This window comes from Panthera uncia, chromosome A2 (assembly GCF_023721935.1).
Source record: "Panthera uncia isolate 11264 chromosome A2, Puncia_PCG_1.0, whole genome shotgun sequence".
NCBI classification, from domain to species: domain Eukaryota; kingdom Metazoa; phylum Chordata; class Mammalia; order Carnivora; family Felidae; genus Panthera; species Panthera uncia.
Window position 1 is genome coordinate 136,622,337 of NC_064816.1, and position 12,195 is coordinate 136,634,531.

Here is a 12,195-nt window from a genome sequence, read left to right on the forward strand (position 1 = left end):
AAACACTCCTACACCAGAAGAGCTGGTATATGCTACCTATAAGCAGAAGTAACTGCAAACCACACAAATATATCTCACTAAAATTATTCCATAAGGCAACTTCCCCTTAACTACCTTCCAAAAATGTTCTCAGCCACTCCAAAGGCCACTCGATAAGACAGAAAATGTGATGGAGGGGAAGTCAAAATGGAAAGAGACACCAATCTTAACCACTCTAGGTTAAAACATCCCATTTGTGTAAATTTTACAAATATGTGAAAATGTAAATTCATTTCTAAGACACCTAACATGGGCTTAGAAGGGCTTGTTCAAGTAGAGTCTTTGAAGCTTCAACTTCACTAACTGCAAAATAATTTTGTCACTGGTCAATGGGATTATGGTACATTATTTTCACTGAAAACCGATACCAGGTAAATTCCTTGCCCGAAGGCATGTTGTTGATGATATCATTATCTTTACCAGCATTTACCAAATGCTTTGAATTTACTAAGTAAGCAAGTTACATTTAATCTTCAATGCATTTCTATGAAGTAGGTTCTATTATAATTCCTAGTTTACAAATGAAAAAAATAAGGTATCAACAGGTAAAATCACTTCCAATTACATAGCTAGTAAATGGTGGATCTGTGCTTAAATCCAGTCAGCATATCTTCAGGACCTCCACTCCTTTTTAGAATACTCAACTATTATAGGAGTAAGTTTGTGACCAGAGCCTGTGAGTTTGAGTTTGGAAGTGTGTTGGTGGAAGAGGGATGGGACGAGGGGAGAACAGAAAAGGAAATGCGGATAAATTTTTAAAAATTGAATTTATTTCACTTTAGTGCAGTAGTTAGTTATGAAGTTGATTTTAGGTGGCGCAAAAGCCAGTCACTGTTAACCAACTGCAAAATTGACTTGGCTAAAATTAAAGTCTTCCACTCCCATTTCAGGACTATGATTTACCATAATTAAAATATCAAAATACCAGCACATATTCCTCAAAAGACATTTCCTGCTGTCACTTTCTCACCCCACATTCAATTCTCAAACCACTAAAAAGCCAACCCAACAACACTAGTCTTTCCAAATGATCTATACTTTCTTGGTTATTAAATCAAACATTCTTTTCAGACTAGACTGAGTATCTAGCAGCAACATAATGCTTTGGTTACTAGCAAAGACAATGAAAATTCAAATCACACTCAGCCACTTACTAGCTAACCTTGGATCTAACCTTGAATGAATTACTTAAACTGTATCCATTTTCCCAACTATAAAATGGGAATAATAACGTCTATTTATAGGATTCTTTCAAGGATTACAAGTGGGAATACATGTAAAGCACTTAGAAGAGTGCTTACAATATGGCAATTTATGTAAAAGTTACTAATATTACTCATTCCTTGAAACTTACTAAATATCCAAGATACCATTCTTTCCTAGTTTTTCTCCTACACCTCTGGATCAACTCAGACTCTTATTCATGCTACCTTCTTTCCCTGAAATCCTTCAACACTCTCCTCATTCTATTCTTTGGACCAAATCTCCCAGAGAAGGAAACCCTTTAAGCTCCAGAATCCCAAATCCATTTGCCTATAGGACATCACCACTTGGATACCTCCAAAAACCTATGAAGACATCCAAAACTGAACTAACTCCTCTTTCTTCCTAAACGCGTGACTCCTATTATCTTCCCAAGGCTGACAGGACTTAAATACATGGAAATTTCCTGAACTCTTGACCTCTCTCATCTAATTGCTCTCCAAGATCTGTTGATTCTACCTCTTTATTCTGTCAGTTCCAAAGCAGAAGGTCTAGATTGTAACTCCAACTCCACTACTTATGAGCTGTATCTCAGGCCAATCATTAACCTTAACCTTTTGGAAATGCAGTATCCTCACTTACAGATGAAGAATAATAGGACCTAACTCACAGGGTTTTGTGATGATTAAATGAATTGATATATGCAAAACACTTAAAATACCACCTAACTCCTAGAAAGAGCTCAATGTTAATTTTTGTTATTATAATTTTATTATGATATTGTCTGTCTCCTTCCTATCATCTCCTCTGTTCCTGCTTCAGACCAGCATCAACTCTAAACTAGATTATGGCAACTACCTCTTAACTAATTATCCTTCCTCTAATCTTGCCCTCTCTGATATACTCTTCACCCAGAAGGCAGAGTAATTTAAACTCAACATGAATCATGTCCCTGTCCTGCTTAAAATCTATTAAGGGTCTCCCATAGTTTTTAGGGTAACATCTAAATTCTTCAAAATGCACATTAGGACTATTACACCCAAAATAAAAGGTATAGTCTCAGTCACCCTTTAAGTTCCAGCTCTAGTTTCCAGACCTAACTTGTCAGAACCAAAAGTTCCCTCCTAAATGTTCACATCCCATAGTTCTAACACCAACTTAATATAATTAGAGATTAGGTTACCTGTCCAAACCCACAAAAATTCAGTCCCCTTTAGTTCAAGGACCATATTCACTCACCTCTGTACCCTCAAAATGTATTCCAGTGTATCACAAAACAATTCAATAAATGTTTGCTAAGTAAGAATAACAGCATCAAAATAGTCACGTTATGACACACACAAAACCATTTCTAAAACAACTATTATAAGCTCAACATAAAAATTAGCATTCCCTTTTTGAAGACAAAAAGCATTCTGAGTTATGAAAATTCTTACCTGGATGTATTTCTTGCTATAATCACAACCTGGCTGTAGAGATCTGAAATCTACTTTGTTTAATTCACTTAGCAGCTCAACTTCGGGCACTCCATTCACTTCTTTTATTAATTCAAGGGGCATATCAGATCTGCTTCAAAATGCTGTCCAGAGCAAATTCAACTAGGGAATTTGACAGCTTGCGGCTGAAAACAAAGACCAACGTTTTACCCAAAAAGCAGTCAAAAATTGTTTTAAGCTTCTTTGACTTAGTTTTGCTTTTGCTTTCCTCTAAGTTAGTAATCACTGTTGGCGGTGGGGTGGATTAGTCTATAATTTTATTACAAAGATCAATACACCCATTCCCCTAGGACAATGGAGACTCCAGCCTTTTCTATTTAGTTTTCTATTTAAAGACTTACCTCTAAAAGCCAGTTTTAGGATCTGCGAAAACCACACTAACAATGTCTCTTACCAAAATTGTGCTTTAAAATGTACAAACTATTGGGAAAGGGAGGGGAATTGAATTTTTGTTTTTTAATCCCCTTGGCCATGGTAATATTGTGTAGGCAAACTGGGCACCAAAAGCTTATTACTCCAAAACATACCGGTTGCCTCCTCTCTCCAGCTCCTATACATAATCGAAAGAACTACTGAACTGATATTAAATCGTGCTTCCTAGGTTCAATCTTATTTGTCATACCTCTTGACTGGGACATCCACCAGTGTCAATATTAATTTTAATGTGTGCGCACCAACCTTCCCCAAGCCAGTTGAGTTCCGCGAGGGCGGGGACTTGACCAGTCAGCTGCTCACAAAATGCCAAGCAAGTTACTAACCACAGCAGGCTCACGCTATAGATAAGTATGAAGGGTCTTTCTGCAATAACTACACCACCTTTTGATCTAAACTAAATCAGCCTCTTTGGGAATACCCGTTCACAACCCGAACCACCCTGCACTCAGACAATGAGCTGCAAACCGACTTAGAATTTCACTCACCCACTCTAGAGAAAAACAAGGAAGTTTAGAAGGGCGCGCGCGTGACGCCACACGCACGCCGACGGCCCAGGTCTCACGCATGCGTACACGGTCTGCAGGGCTACGCTTACTGCTCCTACGCCTGCGGAGGACACACTGCATGATGGTTCCCAGGCATAAAGTGTCCTGGAAGTTTCACGGAATAAGTAGACGGCGCCGCGCCCGGGGTAGCGTGGGGGGCTGGCACAGTATCCTTTCGGAATTGTCCGGTTCCCTTTTAGCTCCGCCTGGGGTCGGGCTGTAGGCGCCGGCCAGGGAAGCGGGGGCGGTCCGCAGCGCGATTCATAAATCCCGCAACCAATAAAAAGTCTTCCCAAAACCCCGGCGGGATTTGAAATTAGAAGCCCCCGTGGGCAGGGCACTTCCTTTAACTGCAGGTTTTCTATCTCAGAAGCAATTAACCAAAGGCAGGTTTTGCAAAGAAATAATTCCATCAGTGAGTAATGCTATTTTTAGGTAGATTGGATTAACTTCTTCATTGATCTATAGGGCTTGGTTTGGGTGTATAATTAGTAAGACGTATTATTAAATGTGATTTCTTTGCTAATTTCTGATTTGTATTTCCCGATCATTTGATGAAAGTGAAACCACCTCAGTGCAAAGACCTGATGTAATAATGACATAAATATTTCCAAGGCTAATTTGGACTAAAATATCTGCTGCAGATACTTATTTGCAGGAGGAAATCGCTGCTTAAAGTAACTATTTTCTTAGGAGGAAGCATTCCGTTAGCGCACCTTCCCCTCACCCCCCTGTATTCTCGTATCATGCATAAACCCGCGGTGACAGGAGTCTGAACTCGCAAGCTGAGCTGTCCATTTGTAGAAAACTAGACTGAGGCTTAGATCCTCTCCTTGTTCGTACCCTAGCCTCACCCAGCTTAGAAATACTGTTTTTTCTCCCTAAGTGAAGGCCTTCACCTTGGCTCTGGATTCTGGCCGCTTTTGTTTCACCTCCTACCATCAGTTATGTATCTTCTCTCAACATATTTTCAACGTCTTGTTCTTTCCCATTGGCATTTAAACATATTCTTCCACGGCCTAAGCTTATTACCGGCAGGGAGAATTGTTTACTATTATATGCTTAGAGCCTATTCAGTATTTCGCACACTGTAGGGGCTGAATATTTGTTGAATGAACAAATGCTCAGAAAAAAGTGTTCTCTTTCCTCACCTCGGGCTTCCTCCTCTCCATCTTGGCCCTACCTCCACACCCATTACACTGAATCTGCCTTTGCCAAGTTCACTGAAGACCTCCTTGTTGCTAAGCCAAAGGGCACTCTTTACATGCTTTAGTCTTTATCTTTCTAAACATTTTCATTTTGTTGACATGTTTAGTTTACCTCATCCTATATCAACTGAATCTTTTAAAGTTTTTCTCTCTTCCTCCAGTTAGCCTATAAATGTCCATATTCTTCCCTGAGGACAATATCTATAACTGGTTTTTTGGTTGTGATTGCTCTCTCTTTCTCTAGGACCTAAACACTTCATACACATCCAGGTAACTTCCAGTCTTGTTTCTTCTTTACTATCTCCCAGTTAGTGGTAGAGCCGGGGTATACATATGACTCCAGAGCCTATATGGCTTTCCCTCACATTAGCAATTAGTTTGTTCTACAAGTGAAGAAAATTGAACATTAAATATGGGTATACAATACAACTTAAGATAATGAGAGAAACACAAGAGTGGACCAACTAGATAAGGCACTGAGATCAAATGTTAAAGCAATCCATTATGCTAAGCAAAATAAGTCAGTCAGAGAGACAAATATCGTGATTTTACTCATATGTAGAATTTTATTCCGAGTAATATTCCCTTGTGTATATATACATATGGTATATGTATATATATATATATACATATACCACATCTTTTTTATCCATTCATCAGTCAAGGGACATTTGGGTTCTTTCCATACTTTGGCTATTGTCAATAGTGCTGCTATAAACATTGGGGTGCATGTGCCCCTTCAAATCAGCACTCCTGTATTCTTTGGATAAATACCTAGAAGTGTAATTGCTGAGTCATAGGGTAGTTCTATTTTTAATTTTTTGAAAACCTCCATACTGTTTTCCAGAGTGGCTGCACCAGTTTGTATTCCCACCAACAGTGCAGAATGGTTCCCCTCTCTCCGTATCCTCACCAACATCTGTTGTTGCCTGAGTTGTTCATTTTAGACATTCTGCCAGGTGTGAGGTGGTATATCACTGTGGTTTTGATTTGTATTTCCCTGATGATGAGTGATGTTGAGCAGCTTTTCATGTGCCTATTAATCATCTGGATGTCTTCTTTGGCAAAGTATCTGTTCTTGTCTTTTGCCTATTTCCTCACTGCATTATTTGTTTTTTGGGTGTTGAGTTTGATAAGTTCTTTATAGATTTTTTTTATACTAACCCTTTATCCCATATGTCATTTGCAAATATCTTCTCCCATTCTGTCAGTTGAGTTTTAGTTTTGTGGATTATAAGAGTTTTTATGAGGGAAAGAAAGGGAGCCAATTACAAGTGTTGAAGAGGGAAAAAAAGTTATCAGTGGGTGTTAACAAGTAATTCTAGGTTTTACATTGGCTACTAATTGTATCTTCAGAAAGTTCAAACAATCAGTTGGTAATCAGGATGTCTGTTCTCAAGCAATTGCTTAGAACAATTTCTGTTTTTTGTTCAGTGCAAAAGTTTGGCCCAGTTCAAACAAAGACAGCATAAGCACTTTCTCTGCTGTGGCCACTCGAGCTCTATTTCAAAATGGCTGTGGTCATGTCAAGTTTTCAAACTACAATGTGAAATGTTTAATTTTTAAAAAGTTAAAATGAGATTCTCACGAATAAATAATAAGCATTAAAAGTGGGTGGGTATTTTTATTAATAAAAGCATAAATATAAAGATATGGTGCTGTTTATAAGTAATTGAGCAGAGATTAAAGGAATTAATCTGCAAATGTCTGGTACTTCTGTAACTGAGTCCAAGCTCCTTCTTTCACCACACAATAAGCCAGTAAGTCAAGAGGCAAGATGTTGGGGTAAGGAAAGCAACTTTATTTGGAAAGCCAGCAAACTGAGGAGATGGTGGAGTATTGTCCCAAACTATAATCTCCCCTGGCATGAAATTCCAGCATCTTTGATGTTAGCAAAAGAGGAAAGTAGGAGGAAGTTCAAGTCAAAAGGTGACTGACATCTGTAGACATCCAAGTAAAGGTTGTGTAACTTCTTTGTCCTTGGTCAGTTGATCTTTGCATACAGAAATCTGGTCATGCCATTTCTGTAAATCTTAAACATAGCATAATCACTTCTGTATGTATTTCCTTATCTCCTTGGATGAGGTAGATTTTGGGTAAAAAGCAGTTTTTACAAATCTTAGCTGTAACATGCCTATGTGCAGAGTTAAGCAGAAGTTTCTAAGCCATAGGTCACAGCAGCAAAAGAAATAGAAGCGATTTGGAGTCAGACATGCTAAGTGTCTCCCTGATATACTTCTTCCCTCTTTAGCATTTTCAAAATGCTCTTTACTATTTACTTTGTAACCTGAGACTTGGAATTACATGTTCTAATCACCCAACACTTTATATTTATTTTCTTTGCAATAATTGCTGCATCACTAACCCATTCCCATTGTGATTTACTATCTCTCTGCAAGCCATTGTTGTCATGTTGCATCCCTACAACATGACAATATCACTTGCTACTGTTTTCTGAGATTTCCTAGCAGATTTCCCAGCTAGTCTACATCAGTTGGAGTTCATTTCCTGGTGACCTAATGGCGTTTTTGTCCAATCCTATTGAACATTTAGATCAATGTATAAAATCCTATTTGAAGTATCAGCTTTTTATATTGTTCTATGTTTGAAACAAGATAATTCAAACAAATTTATAGCAAATTTATGTGTAAGTTATAAGTTTAATTTATAATTAAATGAAGTCTGTAATCAGGGTGTATTAAGAAGATAAAGATTTTTTAAAATCATAATATTGAGTACCATAAGCTGAGAAAAACATCAGTGTCTATTGAAGAGATCACCCCAAAACTTATGTATTTTAGCGCCAAAGTTTTGAAATTTTACATGCATAACTTCCATTTTCCTTCCAGTCAAATTTGGCAAAAAGCCCTGTCTGAGAGGAATGCTAAGGGACAAGCCATATACTAAGGGAAAAGTGAATCAGTGAAAACAGAAAATAAATGACTAAACACCAAGGTAGCATAATATGGAATCCGAGTGTGTAAATCAAGGCCCGGACCGAGCAAGAAGGGCCAAAATTTTCACATGAAGAGGAAGGGGTCATTCTCCTGTTTTGGACCATGCCATGTGGCACTTAGTGGCTCATAGTATATAAGAAGTTTGAGGCAGGCTGATTCAACAAAGAGAGCCTTCTGTTGAGTTACACCAATGATACATGTTGAGATGAGAAAAAAAAAAACAAACCTGCATTCACAAACATTAACATGAGTATTAATTCAGAAAAAAGATTCTCTGACAAGCTGGCTTATAGAAAAAAAAAATGAGACTCACAGGTGTCTATGTGTGAGAAGAACCATGTTGCCTAAGAATATGGTTGATTCTTCAGGTTTCTCTGTGGAGGTGGGGAAGAGAGAAATTGAGGAGGAACCATAAGAAAACTAGAAGGTGTATACCCTCTGATGCTTGTCTTGTCCTCCATTCACCCATTCTGAAAAGAAAAAATAATCTTTACTAAAGTTATCCAGCTCATAGTAAGGAAGTGAAGAACTTGGTTTATGTTCCGATTGATCCAGTTATAATTGAGGCAGCATACACAAAAGGCAGATGAAGAAAAATAAGAGGAAAAGACCTGCTGGAAATTAACAGACATGTAGGATAGATTAGAGGATCTTTCAACTCCTTAACACTGTAAAAGTAAAGGTTTATGTCTAGCGTTTGGAGTACCTCTTTTCTACATGCCCTATATTTTATACCATGAGGGTGTGTCCTGAAAAATCATACAATAACACTCACATTTAGAACCTTATTTCTAGGCAATCTTAGGATAAATAATTGCATTGATGTTTGTTTTGGAAAGTCAACGGTCTAGAAGTTGAAGAGCACCATAGCAGGTAGCTCTTTGTTAGCCTGATATTTTTCTCTTTTTTCCCTTCTTTTTTGGGTGACCCAAAATAGGCACTTTTAAAACCCTTGATAACGAAAGGTTGTAAGTAATGGAAAATTGATTAGGAAGTTGCATATTTTTTAAACTCATCACAGTTATTTGGAATAATTGAGAACCATTTGCTTTAGGTTCAAAATGCATTTTTAACACAGAAAGACATTTTGTAACTCTGTCAGATCTTCTATTAGTTTAAATAGGATCTGCATTTATTCATTATATTCACACCTTTTTTCAGGAAATGGAAAAGTTAACATCACAGAGTTCCCTTGATGAGCATTGAGGGTATTTTATTCATTTTTCACTTGTGTACAATAACAGTGAGACTTTTTTATGGCTAAGTGACAGGGTATCTTTTCTTCCCACAACTTGCCCATCAAAGATTATATGTTGTTAGGATGATAAAGTTGTAGCTACTGTATTAATTAGAGGATAAAATATCATTTGTGTTGGCCCTACTTTTATCTAGTTCTCAATAGTAAAAAATTAGTCCAAGACATCTTTCCTATAATTAGAGCAGAATAGAAATGATTACTATATAATCACATTTGAAAAAAAAACTTCTGTTTAATTAGGGTACATTCAACCCAGAGTGCAGTGTCAGAGTCTGGCACAGCCAAAGAAATAGAACAGATGGATAAAAACAAATACTCTGCCATTCCTACTTATTTTCATATTAAGATGGTGTAAACAGGTCCAAGGTCTAGAGGCATGTTTGTTTAACAGTCTCGTAAGTGTATTAGAGTTTTAAAAAAAAGATAAAAACGAAATATATTCTTTTTTGTTTTGTCATTTATATCTGACCATTAAGTTTTTTATGTACTCCAAGTAATCTGCTAATTCTATTCTTTTTATACTTCCAAGTGCTAATGATACTAAGCTTGATCAACCTCCTCCCTAATTTTCCCTTATATTAGAAGTGCCTCTTCCCCACCTCCCATTTCTGCATGATTTTCTTTATATTAAATTACCTATTCCTCCATTTAAAAAATCCTATCTCTTTTGCTACAGTTACAGATTCAGGAAGGAGCATGTGACCCAATGCAATCCAAAAAGAGATGAAGAGATACTACTGGCTGAGGCTTTTTTTTTTTTTTTTTTTTTTTTTGGTCTCTCTGTAGAGATAACATGACATATCAACCTCCCTTCTTCCTGGTACTAAGTGAGGAAACCCATAGACCAGTGACCCCTGACACCCATTCCATGACTAAAAAGGAGCCAAATTTAAGACGAAGCCAGTCTATGGTGACTCTGCAGAATGTCGGATTTTGTTTTTTAATTATGCGAACTTGATGATAGTATTAAGCCCTTGAATCAACTAACTCTGAAACCTGACATTTCTCTGAATTCCTAGGTCTATGAGCTAGGAAATTTCCTTACTGTTTAAATCATTTTGAGTTTTCAGGTTTTTGTTGTTGGCTGTCAAATCAGGTGAGCACCTGAATTCATAGATACAAGACATCTAACATCACTAGAAATCTTCCCTTAGCAAAATCCAATACTAAATGAGAGAATAAAAAAAAAATAGCCTCTGAGAATTCTGATTTTAACTTCTTGTCCATCCACCATCCTACAACACCTTGACATTCTATTTTTGAATCCCTCCCTTCCCACTCAAAGCAGGTACATGCTCATGACTTCCCAATATATGTCCTCTATGCTAGACATATTTCCAAAATTCATATTTGCTATGAATTCCAGACTTATATTTTCAACCGCATACTAGAGATCTCCATTCAGATGTCTAGAAGATATTTCCAACTTTCAAACAATACCAAGCCTAAAAAAGAACACTCGATTCTATTTTATAAATAAATAAATTGCTCCTCTTTAATACTGTGCTTCCCTAACTCAACAAACTACACCACCTTCATGCAACTAATCACTTTAGTCCAAGCCGCCTTGAAGATACACTTAATTCTTATAAAAGCCCATAAGCAATCTGTAAGCAAGTCCAGTTGTCTCTGTCTTCAGAACATATCCATCCTGGATCCAGGATGCTTTCCAAACTTCTATCCTTATTCTCTTACATTTGATGCTCCGCATAGGACCCAGAGTGAGTCTTTTAAAAAGTAATTAGGGGTACCTGGGTGGCTCAGTCAGTTTAGCATCAGACTCTTGATTTTGGCTCAGGTCATGATCTCATAGTTGGTGGGATCCAGCCCTTATTGCAGTCTGTGCTGACAGTGAAGGGCCTCTCTCTCCCTGCCCCTACCCCACTTGTGCGTGCGCTCTCTCTCTCTCTCTCTCTCTCTCTCAAGATAAATAAACATTAAATAAATGAATTATAATATAATTAGAAAATGACACTCCTCTATGCAATATTTTTTAAAAAAATTTATCAACCCAGAAAGAATGAATCTAGCCTCCCACCACCTCTTCACCTTTGTATTCAAATAACCCCCTCAATCTGTCTGCTAAATGGAGGCTGCCTAGAGCACAGATAGGACTTGAATGTAGTAAGGTGGCTGACTTCAGGCCACCCCACAGATCCATAGTCCTTAAGATCTACTACCAGGGCTACCATTGGCTGAAGCCATCCAGAAGCCAGAGGATATGGGATAGCCGTAATGTGGTCTGTACCTGTCAGCCTTCTCAGGAACCTGACAGCAGGTCAAAACAGAATGGCAAGAAGGTGTGGAAAGACACATGGAGAATATATGGCATGTCTTTCGAGGAATCTTTCTTCCACTTTTTGAAGACTACTTTAAAACTATTTTTAGGATATGAATTAGGAGGTAAAGTATTTACCCTTTAGGGATTACTGAATAAAAAAGAACAAGTCCAGACAGTGAGTACCTCAAGGCAAAGCAAACCTAACTCAAACTGGTTGTTTTTGAGGGTAAATAAGCAATCTGGGAGAAAACAGGAACAAAGACACTTTTCAGGACATAACTGGGATTTGTGATGAGTTGTTAATCTAATTCCAGTTTCATAGGACCCTTTAGTAAATACAATTATTTATCATAGTATTTTAGTACAATTATAAATCCTGGAAAGCCTGTTTAAAAATTAATGTAAGGGTGAAATATTAAAATTCTAAGACTTCCCAGAAATTTTACATGGGATAATTTCTATAAGCCTATATAAACTTTACAATTTTCTAGCTTTCTTCAGAACCAAATAGTAAAATACACAGTACAGCTAGAGTCACATTTGTAGATTGATAGTTTAAGTATATTCTAATTATAATTGCATAGTTTGATTATATTCAGATAGCTCCAAGATTTAATATGATTTTCCAAGTTATCTTTGGCATATCCCCCATTTTTTAATGCAAGAAAATGTGTGGGAGCAAAATTTGCCACCCCAAAATATGTCTCTTTGGCGTGTGGATTATTTTAGGCCAATTATTTTTAAGAAACAGAAGGCTCAGGATGAACTTTTCA

General features: G+C 37.3%; 1 protein-coding gene across 3 annotated transcripts in view; it reads right to left on the reverse strand.

The window, feature by feature from the left end:
* POT1 (protection of telomeres 1) overlaps nucleotides 1-4,081 on the reverse strand; it is a 79,479-nt gene extending 75,398 nt beyond the window's left edge. Inside the window, exons 1-2 of one of the 3 annotated variants that reach the window (XM_049641774.1) lie at nucleotides 3,659-4,081; nucleotides 2,679-2,863 (exon numbers count right to left, since the gene is read on the reverse strand). In XM_049641774.1, the coding sequence (XP_049497731.1) occupies nucleotides 2,679-2,801 (123 nt within the window). In that variant the 5' untranslated portion in view covers nucleotides 2,802-2,863; nucleotides 3,659-4,081. The other 2 variants (XM_049641772.1, XM_049641773.1) reach the window with 2 other exon arrangements.
* Nucleotides 4,082-12,195: the final 8,114 nt, after the last annotated feature.